At 39.6% G+C, this 21,467-nt stretch overlaps 1 protein-coding gene across 9 annotated transcripts in view; it reads left to right on the forward strand.

Moving 5' to 3' along the window:
- The window catches only part of GRIK1 (glutamate ionotropic receptor kainate type subunit 1), a 382,316-nt gene that overhangs the window by 249,317 nt on the left and 111,532 nt on the right, over positions 1–21,467 (forward strand). For all 9 annotated transcript variants that reach the window (XM_045863608.1, XM_045863610.1, XM_045863609.1 and 6 more), the window contains one exon: positions 5,252–5,433. In XM_045863608.1, the coding sequence (XP_045719564.1) occupies positions 5,252–5,433 (182 nt within the window). The remainder of the gene's footprint in view (positions 1–5,251; positions 5,434–21,467) is intronic.

Here is a 21,467-nt window from a genome sequence, read left to right on the forward strand (position 1 = left end):
TCTGTGTCATGTCTGAGTGCACAGAGTGGATAGGTGGCCAAAACTAGTGTTTAGAATTGGCCATTTGGACATTTTTGAAAGTTATCTCCACATGCAGAGCCCAACTCAAACTCAGGTGAAATAAACAGGCTCCTTGCTCTGAAGTGCTTTTAAAACCAAAGATGTGGTTTCCAATTGCATTCCTGGGGGTGGGAGTGGAGGAAGGAGGCTCTTATGGTGTTGTTTTCTATCTCCATGTTTACTCTTTTTATTTAGCAAGAGGTGAACTTAGAAAAAAGATGCCAGAAAAGTACAATGAACTCCTGTATGCCTTTCATCTAGGTTCATCATGTAATCCTTTGGCTACATTTGTTTTAATGCTCTGTGATTCTCTCTATATAAAACAATTACAGCAACAATAAACAATAATAGTAATAAGTAATAGTGTTGTAATAGTAAGTGTCAGACATCATGACCTTTTCACCCCTAAATGCATTAGTATGTATTTCCTAAGAACTAGGGTTATAACCACACTACAATTAGGAAATACAGGAAACTTAACACTAATACAGTACTATTATATACAAATAGGATAATAGTTCTTAAAGAATGCTCTGCAGAGATGACAGAGTCTAGGGGAGCTGGTCTTTGCTGGCCAGAAGGGCTCATTGCAGGTTGTTCTAAACAACTGAGGCTTTCCCAGTGACCAGAGGACACCATGATTTCCCCTCCAGAACATGGCTTTGCCCCAGGCACAGAGCCCCCTGTGCTGCCCTTGGCCAATGGTGTTGTGGGCCCTTCAGCTTTATTCACCTGGATGAAAGGGACTCAGAGCCAACTTACCCGACTCCCCACCCTCATAGAAATCACTTGTGCCCCGGCACACCTCACACCCTCCCCTCACAGGAAAAGGCTGATGGAGGTCGCTGGGTCTACACTGATCCATCTCTCTCAATCTCTCTCTCTCTCAGATAGATAGATAGATAGATAGATAGATAGATAGATAGATGATAGATAGATGATAGATAGATAGATAGATAGATAGATAGATAGATAGATAGATAGCTGATAGATAGACACACACCATATTACAGTTTCTCTGATTGACACAATAATACCCTTACAGGATTTTTTTGAATCCAAGATCACTCATTGCATTTAGTTGTCATCTCATTTTACTCTCCTTTGGTCTCCTTTGGTTCAGCCTTCCTTTGCCTTTCATGACCTCGACATTTTTGAAGAGTCCAGGTCAGCTTTATTGCAGAATGTCCCTCAGTTGGGTTTGGTTGTCTCCTTAACTGCATTTTATTTTTCAAGTCCCTCCACCATGGTGGGCTAGAAAGACTACCACCATCACCAGATTTGCATGCACCCTAACCCTCCTCTGCAGCTGGAGTCCCATCCTGGGAGCACTGGGTCACTCCTCAAGGCTAGCTTCCAAACACAGCATGACCATTAGCTTTCAATTTCCTTTCCCTTTGTTTAGCAAATAAATTTTAACTATTCTTTACAACAAACTGCAATTGATGGATTGCTGCAAAATGCAAATAAAAGGGAAGCTTTCTCTAACTTTTTTCTCCTGTGGGTGGGGGAAGGCTTTTAAATTGTAAATTATACAATGTTTGCTAGTTAAGGCAGAAAGGCTTTTTTTTTTTTTTTTAAGCAAACAATTGCTTTGGGAAGAGAAATGTAAACCTCACTGTTCCACCCTCATTCTTCTTCCCACAATTTCCTCTGTAATCTTTAAATCTGCTGAGCTTTTTCCTTCCTGAGGCCAATTCACCTGCAAGCAGACAAACTGAAAAAATTAGGGACTTAGTAGTGAGTATTTCCAAAAGACAAATTTAGACCAATTAGAAACTGGTCTTTCATACTGAGCTGTTCTCCTTTCTCCTCTATTGGTATTAAAATAACTCTCTGCATGGTCACCTGTTTTGAGGAGGAGAGAGCAAAATGTCTATTAATGGCCTCATTTGCCAACTAAAGATTGAATGCTTTATGCTAGTCCAAAGTTTTCTTTCTCTGTTTATTTATCCAGTTACTTATTCATATAGCTAGCTAGCTAGTTAGTTAGTTATTCAGGTAGTTAGTTGACCTGAAATCTAAAAGTCAAGAGGGACCACTGATTTGATAAAAAGAGTCTGAAATTGGTAGTCAGAAGGTAGACCTGGATTCAAGTCCTGGACTTAAGAACCTTAATAAGACCTTGGGGTCTTGAGCAAGTTGCTCCATCAGCCTCCATCAGCCTCAGCTTGTGAATTATAAAAATTGAGTAGTAATTGATACTCATCGATGTCACAAGAGTTGATGGGATGAAATCCTTCTATGGGCTTTTTTTTTTGCTTTTGCTTTTGCTTTTGTGTTTTATACAACTTTATTCCAAGCTGAAGATCTCAATATAAAACTAAACACTGGTGAACTGTTTTCCTTACTAATTCTGAATTACTGTAAATTTACAAGTTCTGCTAGCAGTTCAACACTTAAATAGGTTAAATCATCTCGGACATGTGGTAGATTTCATGTAATGAAAATACCTGAAACAATTAATGCAACATACCGAGCTGATCAAAATGAAATGAACATTGGAAACCAAGGCTGCAAGATTATTACTAACATATTGCAATACTTACGTTACAAATTACCAGTACATTGTTTATTATGGTTCTAGCCATATAGGAACAACTGAAGCCCCTTTCTTAAAGCAAGATGGGTTCATGTCCCATACCCTGGGTTTAGCATGGGGTTTGGCATATAATGAGCATCCAGGAAACATTTTCCCATAAAAATGAATGAACAAATGGAAAATGTATTCAACTTTAAAATACCATTAACATGGGTAAGTCATCATGATAGGAAGATGCATTTCATATTGACATTCCATTCAGCAAAGAACAAAAGAGCAGTTTGTTGCAGCACATGAAATGCACTTTTTAAATGGTTTTCCCATCTTATTTAAAGGCCACATTGACCTCCTTTGTGGTCATGCTCCAGTATAAGAAAAAAGAAAAAAAAAATGAGACCCAAGTAGCCAGGAGTAAAGAAGAAAGGAGAGTGGGTCCATGTTTCTATTTTTTTTCCCATCTTATCAAATAATCCAAAATTATCTCTGTTCCCTCAGCACCAGCAATCTGTTTGTAAGGCTGGACTGTAAGGTAGAAAGATTGAGTACTGGACTCACAGAAAATTTGAACTAATGGCTCCTCCTAACTATCTTTGTGACCCTGACAAGTTACTTAACTGCTCTGAGCCTCAGTTTCCTTGTTGGAAATAATGAAGTTAGTAATGCTTACTTCACAGGATTACTGGAGGATTAACAACTATGCAAGCCCATGTGCTCGGTTTTCTTCCATTTTTAATATTCATCAGTGGCTCAGGACTAGTGATCCCAGAAGCGAAGAGGATAAGTGGCTCATTACTGATACTTGAGAGCCTTCAACCACACTGATTGGTTTGAAAAAAAGCAAGAGTCCATGAAAACTACATTCCAACAATTTCAATTATTATGTAAAAATTTTTTTAAAAATAATGAGCAATAAATCTTGTTATGGTTCTACAGATCCTAACCACTACCAACCCCCCCCCCCCCCACCGCAATTGCTTGCATCCATTAGGCTCTGAAGAACAGCTTAATTAGAAAGTTACTGTATGGGGGCGCCTGGGTGGCTCAGTTGGTTGAGCAACTGCCTTCGGCTCAGGTCGTGATCCTGGAGTCCCGGGATCGAGTCCCGCATCGGGCTCCCTGCTCGGCGGGGAGTCTGCTTCTGCCTCTGACCCTCCCCCCTCTCATGTGCTCTCTCTCTCTCATTCTCTCTGTCTCAAATAAATAAATAAAAATCTTAAAAAAATTTAAAAAAATAAATTAAATTAAAAAAAAAAAGAAAGTTACTGTATGTACTTCAGATCGTAACCTATCCAAGATGTTAGAGAAATCTTTTAACATCTGAGCCACAAAAATGTACCTTGGGTGGAGGGGGTGGATAACTAAATAAATAAAACAAGAAAATGAAAGAAATGTATCAAGTCCAGAGGTGGCTGGCATCCACGACAGGGCATACCAAAGTTTCCATCTGAATACTGATAAAACTTAATATTGATTACTTGAAGTTGACAAATCCTAAAGACACAGAACTGTGTAATAAAAAAAAAAATTTCAGTTTTCCAATGTGATGAGAGTCCTCGAGTGATAACCAACATCATGCAGTGTAGCAATCACAAGTTAATGTTAGGGGAAATAAGATGGAGGCTTTATAGCAGTTTGCCTTACTCCAGTAAAGTATGTCTATTAAAGAATGGTGCAGCTCAGTAGATTCACACTTGTAGTGAATCAAATATTCTCTGTCAAGTTAGTTGGCTGTATACACTTTCTTACAATTATCAGTGGTGGATTTTAAAGGAATTTTGTTTCTGCTTTTATTATCATAATCTCTAAAAACTCTATGGTCCTTCTTTTTTTAATCAAGAAAGGATTTTCCAATTCAATGTTCAATCATATTAGAAAGAGGATGTGATGAGCCATTTCTAAATAGTTTCTATGGTAGGAACTGGAAAATTATATAGAAAACCCAGCTAATTAGCTGGGAAAGAGTATACTATACATAAATACTTGATGAATAGTTTACAGAGGTTTACAGCCCCAATAAATTCTAGTATTCTATTGTCTGTTTTGTTTTGTTTTGTTTTGTTTTAAGCAAGCATTATCCATTTCATTGAACACTTTGGGAAACTTTAAGCAACTTTTGTTTACAAAAGTTTTACAGTTACAGACTTGGTTTATTAAAGATTTGTGGTGTTGGCCAAAAGCTGGAGAGGACAATTGCATTTAACAAAATTCAACATTCACTTAGGAAAACTGTGTTTCCAAATCACACATGCCCACAAAAGGAAAATACAGTATAATCCACCACAGAAAGGGAAATGACAAATGAGAAGTTAATAGTGTAGGGGTGCCCAGGTGGCTCAGTCGTTAAGCATCTGCCTTCGGCTCAGGTCATGGTCCCAGGGTCCTGGGATTGAGCCCTGCATCAGGCTCCCTGCTCCACGGGGAGCCTGCTTCTCCCTCTCCCACCCCCCCGCTTGTGTTCCCTCTCTCGATGTGTCTCTCTCTGAAAAAAATTAATAAAATTAAAAAAAAAGAGAGAAGTCAATAGTGTAACCTTTAGGAAGGTAGCCACTTGATACATTTTGGGAATGATATGAGTTTGACTGTAAATGACAATAAACAAATCCTCTTTAGACAGAACAGTCTGTTGCATGATGGGATGTCATTTTCTAGGTCTCATTCGTCTGCAAGAGCTCATCAAAGCTCCCTCCAGATATAACATTAAAATCAAAATCCGCCAGCTGCCTTCTGGGAATAAAGATGCCAAGCCTTTACTCAAGGAGATGAAGAAGGGCAAGGAGTTCTATGTGATATTTGATTGTTCACATGGAACAGCTGCTGAAATCCTTAAGCAGGTAAGAGCGGCAGGGAAGAGGTAAAGTTGGGGGGTTGTGGATTTGTTGATTTCCCTTTCTCAAAAAATGCCATCTGGTTTCACTTAGTGCACATGATAAAATTGCAGAAGTCCGGTTTAGGCTGAGGCAGTTTTAGGAGCCCTTTTAAAGGATTCAGGGAGTTCATAGGGCTCAGGGAGTTCAAAGAAGCCACCTGTTATATATAGTTGTAGATGTGGGGTCCTATGTATTGGGAGGCATGTAGATCCTATCAACAGAGAAGGATGACATTTCAAGGTGATTAAGCATCTTTTCTTTTACATCTCTTGAAAAGACTGAGCAGATTTCATTTCCATAACACCTGACTTGTCCTAAATATATCTTCCTCATGGCAAGACCTCTTTTGTCAAACATACATGATTCTGAGCATAGTGAAAAGGGGGCACAGGGACAACAAAGAAAAGATGCTTCTCTCTTCTAACTTGTCACAGACAATGAGCTGCCATGCATTAATCTTGATGAATAATGTGGGTGGAAACACTTGGGATAAATTATGAAATCGTATGTAAATGAAAGATTTAGTAATGTTAGGAATAATAACAACAGGGTAATCATTTTTGAGAACTTCAGGATATAGCACTGGTCTTATGCTCACAAAAGAAAATTCAGAATTAGGGGCGCCTGGGTGGCTCAGTCGTTAAGCGTCTGCCTTCGGCTCAGGTCATGATCCCAGGGTCCTGGGATCGAGCCCCACATCGGGCTCCCTACTCGGCAGGAAGCCTGCTTCTCCCTCTCCCACTCCGCCTGCTTGTGTTCCCCCTCTCACTGTGTCTCTATCTGTCAAATAAATAAATAAAAAATCTAAAAAAGAAAATTCAGCATTAAAAAAGATAAAGCATAGACCAGTGGTCCTCAGCGCAGAGGGATTTTGTACCCTCGGGGACTTTTGGCAATGTCCGGACACATTTTTGGTTGTCATATAGGGGACAGTGGTACTCTCCTGGCAACTAGTAATAGAGGCCAGGGATGCTACTAAACATTCTATCATGCACTGGACATGCCCCACAACAAAGAGATGTATATGCTAAGATACCACTAATGCTGAGGTTGAGAAACTCTGGTATAGACAAAGACGACGGAAAGGGCTAGCCAGATGCTTAAAATAGAGGCATTGATAAAAGATCAAGGGATGAATTTGGAGGAACATGGGAAAAAATAGCCAGGTCATATTTACGTGGCCTTAAATGGGTGTCTCTTTGTATTTAATTTAAGCAGTTACTGTGGCAAAAGGCAATGTTCTTATCTGAAATGACACAAACTATTATTATAGTCCCTGGTTTAATAGGTTTGGGATGTGCTATGTGGTTGACTGACAATGGGCACTACTTTGATAAGTAGATCAGCCCCTCTGCACAAATGTAGAGCTGTGGATTTCCGAACCACTTGGGAGAGCTCTTAGAGCAGCCATCCTACCTGACTCTCCAGTGTTGGATCTCATACTTGAAGGACATCTCTCTGAAGCCATTGAGTTCAGAGTTGAGTTTTTAATTTCACTGCAAGTAAACAATCAGGAAAGTTGACTAGAGGTTTCTATTATCTCCTGGATGATTACACTAAAAATCTATTTCAAGTCATAGAACATATTTAAAGTTGCAGTCATGGGGTGCCTGAGTGGCTCACTCAGTAGAGCATGCGACTCTTGATCTCAAGGTTGTGAGTTCAAGCCTCACACTGGGCATGGAGCATATGTAAAATAAAAAAAAAAAAAATTAAAAAACAAACACAAATAATAAAGTTGCAGTCAAAAACAATCTTAGGGCGGCGCCTGGGTGGCTCAGTCAGCTCAGTCGGTTAAGCGTCCGACTCTTGATGTCAGCTCCAGTCTCGATCTCAGGGTTGTGAATTCAAACCCCCATTGGGCTCCATGCTGGGCATGGAGTCTACTTAAAAAAAAAAAAGAAAAAAAAATCTTAGACATCATCAAGGCTAATCCTCTCACTTGAGAGGAGCAAGAAACTGGAACTCAGCTGCCTCTATCCCACACTGAACTTTGTCCACTATGAAATGTTGCTTTTCCAGTTAGGTGGAGAATATGTGTTACCTACTTCTAGACTACAGTTGCGTTAACAAATCTTGGATATTATAATTATAATGATATCTCAGTGAAGAAAACAAGCATGTTGCAGTGATGTCAACAGCTCACTTTAAAGGTAAAATAAATACAATCAGCGGCACTTTATCTTAAGGCTTCATTTGAGAATTTCAGTACAGTCCATTAAAGTGTGTAATAGGGTATGAACCAGAACCGAGAAAAACACCCAGATTTTATGTGTAGCCCTCAAATGCCAAGAAGTATTTCTCCCCGGGAGCGTGTTATAACAGAGACTGGGGACTTCCATTACATTTAAGAGAATGATTTGCTGACAAGGCTTCTCTTGGTGAGATACCCATTTGGCTCACATAACTGGCTACTTCTCTCCCAAAGCACAGGCTTGGACTGGGCAAGTCTGGGAAAGAGCTGCTAGAGTTTCTCCTCTATTTCAATAAATATGGATATGATGTTCCTTTGATGAAAGTGGCTCTTTCCTGGTAGCATAGAGATTACATCATTCAGAGATCGATTTTTTAAACAACAAACCAAGAAAAAAAAAAAAAAACCTTCTTAGTGAAGCACTCCCAAGAAATGTCTGCCGAGGGTAAGGGGGAGAGGGATTAGTTCAGCTTTGTTCTAAACATTGACACGAAACCTTTTGCCTTTATTCTGTGCCATATCGTATTCTATCTTGTGTTTACTTTTCCTCATCATGTGTGTGGTAAGATTGCTGTGAGGTATTGGGGGAAACTACTAAAGAGCATGTTCATCCACCTTTTGTTGTAGACTAATGAACTACAAATGTTGGGGGAGGGGAGAGCCTTTTAAAATGTTCCAGCATAAAACTCCTCCCTTACTGTATGTGAAAATACCATCACTCTGAAATCACACCAGAGGATCCAGGTTGCCATGAAGGTCCTCCAGATTGGTTTAACTGGGTTTAATCTGGACCTCCAAAAAGCTGTGTGGTTGGAAAGTGAGATTGAAGACCTCAGGACTTTCTATTCTGGTCAAAATGAGGCCCAGTGCTCTGTCTGATCCAGTTTGACTTGACCCATTGGCTTTGGGCAACAAGCTGTAGAAACAAAGAGACCTTCCTTCTGTCTGCCAAGCGTGTCCCCAGGGAAGCTGAAGACTGCAGGAGTTCAAGGTCCTAATTCTGGCCACCATTCAACCAATCTCTTCCTACCTCTTCTACTGAGGTGCAAATGATGGTGCCTGGCATGCTATATACTGTCTTATGAAGCCTCAAATAACCCCTGGGGTAAATTTGGTATTCTCAGTTCAGAGTTGAAGAAACTAAAGCTCAGATAGGTTAAGTGCCCTGACGAGGTCACTCTCTGAGTAGCCAGGCTGCCTGATGGTCTCTGGACCACCTATTCTCAGAGCCTGTGTGCACATTTTACCGTGCAGGGCCCCCATTCAGAATGGATAAGCCATTCCATTTCGAAACAGGTTTCCAGAAACGTCTGAAAAAAACACAACCACTTGCTGCTAGTCTCCTTCAGATGAAATTAATATTAATAGCTCCCGCTTTTTTGGTGACTAAAATCATTGCTGATAAAATTTTCTCTGCCAGGTCAACTTGGCTTTCTTCTCAAGCACATTTCCCATTATTTCCGTGCATTTCCCTGCACCTTCATCATATTTTACTACTTTTTAATGATTCTTCAGAAGAAAAAAGAAATCAAATGCGCTTCAAAGAAGATATCTGACATCTATCTAAAAGTAAAAATTGGGGGAAAGTCTATAGTTATTCTTGAGCAGGCTAATCTCTCCAACAAAGTAATTATTTCTATTCACATTGAACAAGTGCTGTATGATCAGAATCTGAAAAGTTATTTCCCCAAAATTAGTTAGAAATTCAAATGTTAAGACTTGATTAGGCTACAGAGGAACAGAGATTCCGTATGAATGATCTGTCTTCGTGAATTTCTGTAGCCTGACAGTGGCCCCAGCAACCAGCAGCACACACAGGGGTCCCATCCCATCACTTGGTGTCCTCTCCTCTCCCTGCCCATCCGCCACCTCCCAGCTCATGTCCTGATGCTTCACAAGGATACTCCCGTCTCCCAGCCTGTCTCCAGCGTGGACACCCCCAGTCCTTGCAACTCCTCGCTTTTACTTCCTCCAAGTCCCACTCTCTTCCCACTGACTCTCCAGTGCCCACCTTATCTGCACCCTTGTTTGCTTCTGAGTGTGATCCTACCAAGAGAGTGGCTGATGGGAAGTGAATTTAAAGATAAGGAACAAGATAAGAAGACTCTGTACCAGCACGCTTAAAATGTGCCCAGTGCCATGTTGAGTGATAAGCAACCATCTCCTTTAATCTACACAACAGCTTTTGGTATAATTAGTGTTACCCCTCTTTTGCACACAAAAAAATGAAGCTCAGAGATAGTAATAATTTCATCTACCATGTAATGAGCATGCTCTTAATCCAAAGATCCAGGCATTGACTCATTTGTTGTCCCTATTCCCTACAATACTATAACCTCCAAGAGGATAGAAACCTCCTTTGTCTTGTTCCCCCAAATCCTGAGCATGTACAACATTGCTTGACACATAGCGCTCAACACTGCTCTGTTGAATGTATAAAGGGAAAGGGTGAATGAATGATCCAAGAACTGCTAGAAGCTCTTGATAAAAGCAATCTCCAAAATCACCTCCCTTCCACCTGACTCAGTGTACTATACTCTCAACTCTGCCAAGACATTTGAACGAGTTGCTCTTCTATGCCTCAGTTTCCTCAAAGGAAGATTTTATTCAACCCCTGAAATCCTATATTTTTAAGAACTGTAACGCATTTCAGCCTACAATTCCACTTGCTGAAAATAAATTTGCCTCTTCAGAGAAATGCATAATCACTTTCAAATCCTGTAATAGGATTGAGAAAGCAAGTCACAATTTCAAGCACGGTAGTCGGAATCCTAATTCGTCCCTGATAGAAAGGGAGGGAATGCCGTGATGCTCCATCCAGCAGGGAAGCTGCATCAGGGCTGGGCCACGTCCCTGAGCTGGAGAGCAGCCATACTGAGCGTGAACATACTGTTTCCGACTCAGGAAACCTGCTCTCTTGTTTACATGAACAAGTGCGTCAGAAGAGAGACTTTTTTCCCCTCACAACACTTATAGCAATGAGTATGAAGCTATAATTGAGCCATTAGTCTCCATAAAACATTTTAGTACCAAAATATTTTGTGGAATTATATCACATTTTCTCCTATCAACATTTGTGTGCTCTTGTTTTTTTGTTTTTTTTTTTCCTTTCTGTCAATTAACATAAAAACAAGGCCAGGGAGAAAATGTATTTTTTTTTTTAAAAGATTTTATTTATTTATTTGAGACAGAGAGAATGAGAGAGACAGAGAGCACATGAGAGGGGGGAGGGTCAGAGGGAGAAGCAGGCTCCCTGCCGAGCAGGGAGCCCGATGCGGGACTCGATCCCGGGACTCCAGGATCACGACCTGAGCCGAAGGCAGTCGCTTAACCAACTGAGCCACCCAGGCGCCCAGAAAATGTATTTTTTTTTAATGCCTGGCTTCCCTCTACTAGAATGTAGAGCAGCAATGCTGATTAATCAAATAATTTTGTGCATTGATTCTTTCCTCATAGAAGTTGGGCCTATTGCCTGGGACCGGGACAAACAGAGATGGTTAGAAGAGGTTCATTTCATGTTTCCCCAGGACAGAAGCCTGTCAGTCTTCATCTCTCAACACAGAAAAACAGCCAGTCAAACAGTAGAGCTGTGATGTGCCAAGAGGTTGCAAACCTGTGTTTGGAACCCACATCCACTAAGTCAGATACGCAACTCCATCTCTAATCGTAAACACACAGAATAGGCCAAAGACCTTAAAAACTACTTTTACAGAACTTTCTGTGTGCCAGGTACTGTGATAAGCAGATAAAATGCATCACTCACTTAATTTTTATGAGAAAATTCTGTGCACAAGAAACTGACAGAGCTCAGAGAGATTTTGTAACTTGCCCAAGGTCACAGAGTCAGCAGTGGCTAGGCTGGGATTCGAAACTTACCTCAGGATTTAAAAGTGAAAAAAAAACCCAAAAATCCCAGTATGCTGCTCTTATGTACACCAAGATGCCAACTGATTCTCCTCGCAATAGAACATGGAACACATTCTAGTTAAGCTTTGTACTCCTTGGATGCAATTGTTTTCATTCTACTATCCAACATCCAGTCATTTGTCTAGTTTACATAAGTCCTCAAGAAATGGTGATTAGATTGCAGCCAAGGAGAGAATGTGGTAGAGACACAGTAGAAAATTCACTCTTTCATTTAACACTTATTTGTGGAGCACTGATGAAGGTGAGAAAGATACAACAGTAAAAACAACAAGAAAAAAATAACTCCCTGCCCCCTTGAGAAAAAGAGAGCTTGAAAATGAAAGTCACAGAATGTGGCTATCCAATGCCCACAGACTGGTGAAAGATGGGGAAACTCATTTCTAAAGCAGAAAGGGACTGGGACTAGAGTCTTAGACTAAAGGTTGGTAGATGCAGTTGCAAATTCTGCTCTTGCTCTAATAGAATAAAATAATTGTCATTCATTGGGCACTCACTATGTGCCAGACTATGCTATGCATTTGACTGGAATGTCTACTTCTCCTCTCAAAATATCCCATGTTACAGATGAGACAAATGAAGTCCACCTAATGGAATTTCAAACCAGGGCTTAACATGCCAGTGGTCTGAGTTTCTTAGGTCCTTTAAATATGCTACTTTGAGCAAGTCTGTTGATTCTTCTTCAACCCAGTCACTTCATCTGTAAAATAGGATTGTTGGATTCTAATCTTGCTAAGGTTCTCTTCTGTTCTGAGCCTCCATGCATAGAAATCATCAAGAATCCTCTTCCCAGTGTCCAAACATAAAGAACTTGCACATTGCCTTGTACTTAGTAAGCTTTCAAAGAAATGGGGAAATAATTAAGCCGTTCATTTTTTTGTTTTTAAGTTCCTAGAGTCCTTTGGTAGTCTTTGAGACAGTTAATTGATGGGAAGTTCATTACTTTGGCTAAATCCTGACAATGTAATAATGATGATTCTCCATTTATTTTAACTGATGATAATTTGTAGTATATCATATAATTATTTTGGCAGCACATTCTCATCCTAATTGTTTCTCTCAGGCTGAGACTAAAATCTGTTTACATTTCCTGAGCACAGAGTTAGTTTTGGTTGTAAGGAGTGGTTCATAGATATGGGTATGTTACTTAATATGCACAAGAATTAATTGAGCTCTGTGGATAACTAACAATGTAGTGAAGGGATTTGCAATGTGTCCACATTCTTAGTGCACAGGATGCCCATTTGCATACTCGCAAAAACTTCCAAACAGTAGATTTGGAAAAGGGTATAGATTTGTTTCTATCTGAATTGGGAGGTAATAAAAATCACATGCATGCCTCAGAAATACTGTAATGCTTAATTCCAGCTACATCAGAATTTGGTTGTAATAGGTGATAAGAGAAATTATCCTTGCAGTAGAAGTGGAGGTAATTTAGAAGAAATCATGTAAATAATTTGAATATGTGTACATCAAAGCATGTCATAAACCTTTAGCAGGATTAGTGAACTTCAGCTTTATTCAAAATTTTGGGGATGTTCATTCCCCTCAATGTGCCTTTTTCAGGAGAAAGGATCCATAGCTTATATCAGGTTCTCTAAAGAAGCCTGAAGACTGAAGTAGGTTAAAACTCACTTTGCTATGTTAACCACATCAGGTTCTTCAACACTTCATAAATGTAAGATTTTACCAAAAGAATCTTCCCAGCCTACTTTCCCCAGGACTATTAGCCAAATCCTTTCTGCTTAAGGGTGACCCTGTAGGATGTAAATTTCACCATTTATTCAGCTAGCATGTATTAGATGTTTTGTATGTGATAAAGACTATGCCAAGATAGAGGGGGAATAAAATATAATGAAAAACTCCAATGTATTGGTTGAGATCATTTAGCAGAGGACCTTGTAATTCATTATTTGCTATATCGGTAGAATGGGAATTTCATAGTACGCATCTCGCGTTGTTCTGAGAGAAGTTAAACATGACAATGCCTATAAGGCATTAAACCTACCACTGATGCATGAAATAGCCCACATGTGAGAGATTACCATCATCAATATCATCAGTGGTATTGTGCCTAGGCAAAACTACAAGAGTGATACAGTGTTTCCCACTGCTAACCTTGTCACTGCATTATCTCCTACACTTTGTCACAACAATGGTCCCCAAACCTCCTCTCAGCCTGACTTCCCAAGTCTCTCTATCATATCTTGCCTGATGTCATTAAATCTCCACACCAAACTTAACACACTACATCTTCCTCCTTTTCTTCCTCCAGCCAACCACTTTCTCCTCCTGCCCCTATCTTGGTGGCCAGAAACACCAACCAATTGCTCAAGCCAGAGACCTAGGAGTTCACTTGACTCTACCTTACCCTTCCTATTTGTGAGTTACCAAATGTTGTAGCTTCTGCTTTCTGAATATGTTTCAGATTCAACCTCTTTTTCTCCATCTCTATCATCATCTTTCTACTACACTACAGTTGATCGCTCTGTCATGAACCCCCACCTTTTTCCCCATCCAACATCCATGTAGCCTCAAAAACTGTTATTCCAAATAAAATAGATGACCTTATACCTCTCATTTGAAATTCTTTTTTTAAATTTTTTTATTATGTTAATCACCATACATTACATCATTAGTTTTTGATGTAGTGTTCCATGATTCATTGTTTGTGCATAACACCCAGTGCTCCATGCAGAATGTGCCCTCTTTAATACCCATCACCAAGGTAACCCATCCTTCCACCCCCCTCCCTCTAGAACCCTCAGTTTGTTTTTCAGAGTCCATCGTCTCTCATGGTTCGTCTCCCCCTCCGATTTCCCCCCTTCATTCTTCCCCTCCTGCTATCTTCTTTTTTTTTTTCTTAACATATATTGCATTATTTGTTTCAGAGGTACAGATCTGAGATTCAACAGTCTTGCACAATTCACAGCACTTACTAGAGCACATACCCTCCCCAGTGTCTATCACCCAGTCACCCCATTCCTCCCACCCCCCCCACTCCAGCAACCCTCAGTTTGTTTCCTGAGATTAAGAATTCCTCATATCAGTGAGGTCATATGAGTGCCCGACCACCATGCCCACATTGCCTTAAGTACCTCTGAAACAAATAATGCAATATATGTTAAGAAAAAAAAAAGAAGAAGAAGAAGAAGATAGCAGGAGGGGAAGAATGAACGGGGGGACATCGGAGGGGGAGATGAACCATGAGAGACAATGGACTCTGAAAAACAAACTGAGGGTTCTAGAGGGGAGGGGGGCGGGGGGATGGGTTAGCCTGGTGATGGGTATTAAAGAGGGCACGTTCTGCATGGAGCACTGGGTGTTATGCACAATGAATCATGGAACACTACATCAAAAACTAATGATGTAATGTATGGTGATTAACATAACAATAAAAATTTTTTTTAAAAAGGACGCATTATTTCACATGTCATGCAAAGCCCTCCACACCTTGTACCCACTGCCGTTATAACACTTAGTACACAAAATATCTATTATTATGTCTATGGCACATTTTAACAACAAAAAAAAAAACTGTTACTTTTTTTTTTTATAAACTGTCCTTTCTTGATGAGAGTTTACTCCACTAAAGAGATTAAAGGTCTTCTCAAATATCACCAAAGGGATTCAAAATTAGGATCTCATTAATTCTAATATCTAAAGAGATATTGTAATGAAATAGCCATGTAGGTCTGAAATCCTGACAGAAGGAGGAAGACTGAGTAAGGGTCCTCATGGAACCTGTAACACCATCCAAGGTACAACCTTGTACAGCTAGGTCCAGCTCTCTGGACAGAAGGCTCCCTAGAAACTACATGGGCATCTTATCAAATTCACTTAGTTTGATGGGTTCATTCCTTATGATAAAACTCCAACTTCTGTGGTTCTAACTCTGGTCTCACCAAACAACCATATGTTTTTATTTGGGTTCTCAAAGTCCAGAAGAAACTGTGTGCAAATTATTGACTTTCCAGGGCACCTGGGAGGTTCAGTCAGTTAAGCCTCTGCCTTCAGCTCAGGTCATGATCTCAGGTTGCTGGGATTGAGCCCTGCATCAAGCTTCTTGCTCAGTAGGGAGCCTGCTTCTCCCTCTCCTTCTGCCTGCCACTCCCCCTGCTTGTGCCCTTTCTCTGTCAAATAAATAAATAAAATATTTTTAAAAATTATTGACTTTTCCTGCCACATATACCTCCTATTATCAATTAATAAGTTAACATAGCACAAAGAGCCCAGGATTGAAATCAAACCTGGATTCAACTGCTATAACTATGCTCTGTCTTTCAAATCTATAAATTGAGGAAAACACCTTCTCTCCAGTAGTATGTAAAAAAAAAAAAAAAAAACCCAAAACAAAAACAAAACCTATTATAGCAGTGGGCATTTTATAACACTCAGAAAACAGTCACTATGATCACTATTGTTATAGCTTAAAAATATAAGTTTGGTTAATATAAATAGGTGATTCTCAGCTCTGCCTGCATGTGAGTATTACCTGGAGAGCTTTGAGCAGATACTGATGCCTAGAAAACCAAATAAATCAGAATATTTAGAGATGGGGTATAGGCATTGGTGTTTTTTAAAAGTTCTCTGGAGATGCTAATACACTGAGAAACACTCATATATTTTCTCAACCTGATAGTTATTAAATCAATTGACAAAATAAAAAGTCAGAAAAGCTGAAGAATAGGACCCAGACTCAAGATGACTTCACTAGTCTATAGATATCTCACGAGACCAGCAAGATCAGTATTTAATGGCTGCATGCCCATCTCTCCCTCAAAAAGTTATCTTCAGGGTAATTGGAAGTATAGTTTTTACTACCACCATTATGAAAGTTGCTTATTGCAAAAAGACTACAATGTATTCAACATCTTTATTCTCTGTTAACTTTCCAGATTTTTTCAGTATTTTGTGTAGATTTTTTCAATACTTTGCTGTTCAAATTTTCTTCCATTGTGTTCTTTTTTAAACATCATTTTTCCACTAGTGTTCCCTGGATGTTGCAGAGAGTTTATTCTTTCAGTTCATGTAATCCTCCAAAATCTTTACTCTCTCCTTTTGGCAGGGTTGCCTATTTCATTCTGCCAGGGGAAATCTTTATGGGAGAATCCAATTCCTTGCCTTTTCAAGGCTGTCCTCATTCTTTGGCTTGTGGCCCCACATTAATTGCCTTCCCTCCTTCTACTTTCACATCACCCTCTCTGCCTTCTGACCCCCTCCTTCCATCTTATAAGGACCCTTGTGATTATATTGGGCCCACACCCCACCCGAAATTAAAATCCTTAACTTAATCACATCTGAAAAGTTCTTTTTTCACATATAAAGTAACATTTTAATAGATTCTAGAAATGAGGATATGGACATTTTTATGGGGCCATTATTTAGCCTACTCCATAAGGAGTTCTATACGCCTAATGCTATTTTCTAGGCACTTCAGTGTTACCTTTGTAGATATAGGTTATAATCATTTATTTTGCGTGAGCTTTTTTTTTTTTTTTTTACAATGATAAAAACTGATCTCAAGGTCTACTTACACTTAGCTTGTTCTACTGATGGCCAACATGAAAAAGTGTGTGGCCAAAGAAGCATCCTTCTCAAAGGATAGTGTAGATGCATCCTACACTACCACAGTTGGCCAGTGAGGAAGAGCGCTCAACCCTAGCACTCAAACCTTCTTCTTAAAATCACTGCTTTGAAACTAGTTATCATTCAACTGATTTCCTGAAGATTATTCTTATGCTGAAATAACTTATTTCTATCTTAAGGTAAAACCATTATTTTAGCCACGTTGCATGTCATACATTTGGAAGCTGTTCACTTGAAATTATTGACTAAAATCCATGTCTGATGGTTGAGAATTTATCCTAATATTGAGAAGGCTGTAAAAGGAGCAATACACTTTAGGCTAGTCAATATAAACTTCTAAGACACCTATTTTTCAATGAAAAGTAAGAAAAACCCTTATAAATATTAGAAGAATACTCAAAATCGTTCAGGAGCACTCCAGATTCCATTTTAAGTTTCTGCTACTATGATAGCAGTGTATGCCAATTATTTGTGACATGTGGCTTGCCCTTAGCAATGGATGCTGAGAATGTGTAGAGAATCTTTTTTGTTACTGCCTACATAGCACTGCATTGCCTTCTGAAAAATGATCACATTGAAATATGATGCAGGCTTCTTGAGATGCCAGGACATGTCATTGGAAGACTTCTACCCAGAGACTTTCTAGGTATCTTATAGGCCAACTGTGTAACCAACCACAGAAGTTAGAACCCACAAACTATGTTGGTCATCTTCATCTGGACTTGAATGAGGGCTCTCAAGACAAACTAAAGCATGATCTTTGTGTTGCTCAGGTTTTATGTGATAACCCATCTAAATCCAAGAGATAGTCTTTGCCGAGAACAACAGGACTACACCAAGGAAAATCAATGCTGCTGTCATCAAGGTCATGAGTGTTCTGTTATAAAAGCTCCAGAGAGCAGATGGGCCAAGGTGGGGCCGCCATTGTTAATGTGCAATAACTATGTATCAGGGTATAATGATAACAGTGGGACCAGACGCCTGGGTGGCTCAGATGGTTAAGCGTCTGCCTTCGGCTCAGGTCATGATCTCAGGGTCCTGGGATCGAGTCCCGCATCAGGCTCCCTGCTCCTTGGGAGCCTGCTTCTCCCTCTGCCTTTCTCTCTCGCTCTGTCTCTCATGAATTAAAAAACAAAACAAAACAAAACAGTGGGACCATTAGAATTGTCCTTTTGAGAGTTTACTGCCAATGAGTTTTATTTTATCTTCTGATGATTCATTTTAACTACAAAGGGAAGAAAACAGTTAATTATTTTCAAGCTACTGAAACAACACAATAGTCATGTGGCACTTCCATAATAGTATAATTCAGAGAAATTCTTCAAATAGGCGTGAGTCACCCTTCTTCTTGCTGGTTTAAGGATTACGTTTTCTAGATAGCATGGAATATCATACATATGCAAAGTATTAAGACATTTAGTCTTTTGGTATTGTTCTCTGTGTTAATCGGGGTTCTCCAGAGAAAAAGAACAAATAGGAGATAGATATGAAAAGAATTTATTATGAGAAATAGGTTCACATGACTGTGGAGGAGGAGAAGACCACAATCTGCCATCCACAAACTGACGATCCAGTAAAGCAGTGGTATAATTCCTGTTCGATTCTGGAGGCCTCCAGAAGAACCAGAAGAGCCAGTGGTGAAAATCTTAGTCCAAGAGTAGGAGAAACGCAAAGTTCCAGCTCAGGCAGTCAGGCAGGAAGAAAAAGGATGCATTCCTCCTTCCTTTGCATTTCTGTTCTATTCAGGGTCTCAGTGGACTGGATGATGCCCACCACACTGGGGGGTCATCTGCTTTGCTGAGTTACCAATTCAAATGTTTATCTCATCTGGAAACACCCTCACAGACACATCCAGAAATAATGTTTAATCTGGGCACTTATTGGCTTGGTCAAGTTAACACATAAAATTAACCATCACAGTCTCTTTTGAGTTCTTATAATCGATTCTGCAGGAACATAGAGTATGATTAACACTGAATATTATTTTATTAGAGGCCTTTTTTGCTACTCTAACCCAGCCCAGCTACATGAGATCTGAACAGTTCATCCTTCTTTATGAGAAAAAGATCTCTCAGCTTCTCCTAACCATGATTATTTATTATGTGCTATATATTTATTACACAAGGAATTAACTCAGCCTAGAAAATACACTTGAAACAAAGTGATAAATACTTTTTTTAAAAAAAGGAGAGGAGTTGGAAAGAAGGGGGGAAATTAGATAAGAAAAACAAAGCTGAATGGCATTGGCACACATAGAATATATACCTTGTATTCTTGTTGCTAAAGGAAAACCCACAATTTTCACCTTCAACTCTCCAGCATTCAAAACAAAGTCATAAAAAGAGCATTTACATGCTTTGCAATACTCATGAAACAGAAAACTGTATCTATTCAGAACAAAAACAGCTTGCTACGGCCCTCATAACCTCATTAGTCATCTATCAGGGTGAAATCTCTAGAGGATGGCCCTATGTCAGTATCTTTCCTTCCTCCTTGGCCAAAACCAGCACATGGCCCCACCCAAACACAAGGGGGCAGGAAATGCAATCCTGCCATTTGTCCTTCCAGCTGGGAAATTGGCAATGGTACAAATTATGTCTAAACTATGGGTCTTCTAAAATCAAGAAGAGTAGTAGATACTCAGTATTATCCCTCTTATAGATATGTAATGTTATTGAAAGGGCTAGATTTTTTACTGTCTATCAATCTAAGTCAATGATATGAGGTCAAGGGTTATTTAATAAGAATAATTCTGGTAAGAAACAACCATTATTAAAAGAACATATTAGTGGGGGCGCCTGCGTGGCTCCGTCGTTAAGTGTCTGCCTTCGGCTCAGGTCATAGTCCCAGCGTCCTGGGATCGAGCCCCGCATCGGGTTCCCTGCTCTGCGGGAAGCCTGCTTCTCCCTCTCCCACTCCCCCCTGCTTGTGTTCCCTCTCTCACTGTATCTCTCTCTGTCAAATAAGAAAAAAAAAAAAAATCTTAAAAGAACATATTAGTGGAAGCAATGAAGGATAATATCCCATCAATATGAATAGTATTGATGGCCCCACTTACTACGCATTGGTGTGTGTGATGTGATGTGTTTTGTGCTATTAAAAAATGATTTAAAGATAGTCAGAGCTAGTTTCTAGCAAGACTGCCTTGGTAAAGTATACATTGCCTGGGTCAGCACCTCCCGCTTAGTCTGGCAGACAAGTACACTATCAAAATTCAAAGAAGGTAGTTTTTCTAAGGAAAAAGTCAGTTTTGCAAAGATCAGAAAACTCCCCATATCATGACTATACTTTTTTATTTGAAAAACGGACATTTATCTTGATGTGACATTTTCTTAATCCCTAATGACTTTTAGTTGAAATACCAACGTGCAGAGAGAAAATCGTCATGTGAATGCAGTACTTTCATTTATAAAATATACTACTATTAAACAACAGAGATGCTGGCCCCAACCAGTCCACAGACTCTCACACGGACAGTTGTTTTCAAATCATCACTACTGGCTTTATTCTTACGCAGAAGCTTTTCATTCACCTGTGTCCTAGAGAATCCACAAAGGTGGCAGGTGAATGATTCATGACTCTACCCGTTTCTTTCTTTCTTTCTTTATTGTTATGTTAATCACCATACATTACATCATTAGTTTTTGAGGAATTCTTAATCTCAGGAAAAAAACTGAGGGTTGCTGGACTCTACCTATTTCTTAATTACCATTTCTAAGATATTCAAGGGAAGAACCAGGAGGCACTGACCCAGGCACCAGGCAGGAAAGTCAAGAACAGAGATTTTTCTAGTGTGCTAAATGAAAGGCATACTCAGAGGACCCAAGGGTTCTTTCTGCAATAAAAGTAGACCTGTTAGCTGAATATTCACTGCATCTTCATAACTTTTTTCTAACATTAAATAAGAGGTATATCAAAGCAGGCTTCCCGCGGAGCAGGGAGCCCGATGTGGGGCTCGATAACAGGACCCTGGGACTATGACCTGAGCCGAAGGCAGACGCTTAACGACGGAGCCACGCAGGCGCCCCCACTAATATGTTCTTTTAATAATGGTTGTTTCTTACCAGAATTATTCTTATTAAATAACCCTTGACCTCATATCATTGACTTAGATTGATAGACAGTAAAAAATCCAGCCCTTTCAATAACATTACACAATTCGTATTGAACTGATACGAATCAATATACGTTGATTCGTATATTGAACGAATATTTGCCTCCAGGAGTTAAAAAATAATAAGAAGGATTAGTTGAATGGTTGCTTAAAAAGCGGGGGAGAAGCCTATGCCCT

Source organism: Mirounga angustirostris, unplaced genomic scaffold (assembly GCF_029215605.1).
Source record: "Mirounga angustirostris isolate CCGP_5_RB_7025 unplaced genomic scaffold, mMirAng1.0.hap1 SCAF_1, whole genome shotgun sequence".
NCBI classification, from domain to species: Eukaryota; Metazoa; Chordata; class Mammalia; order Carnivora; family Phocidae; genus Mirounga; species Mirounga angustirostris.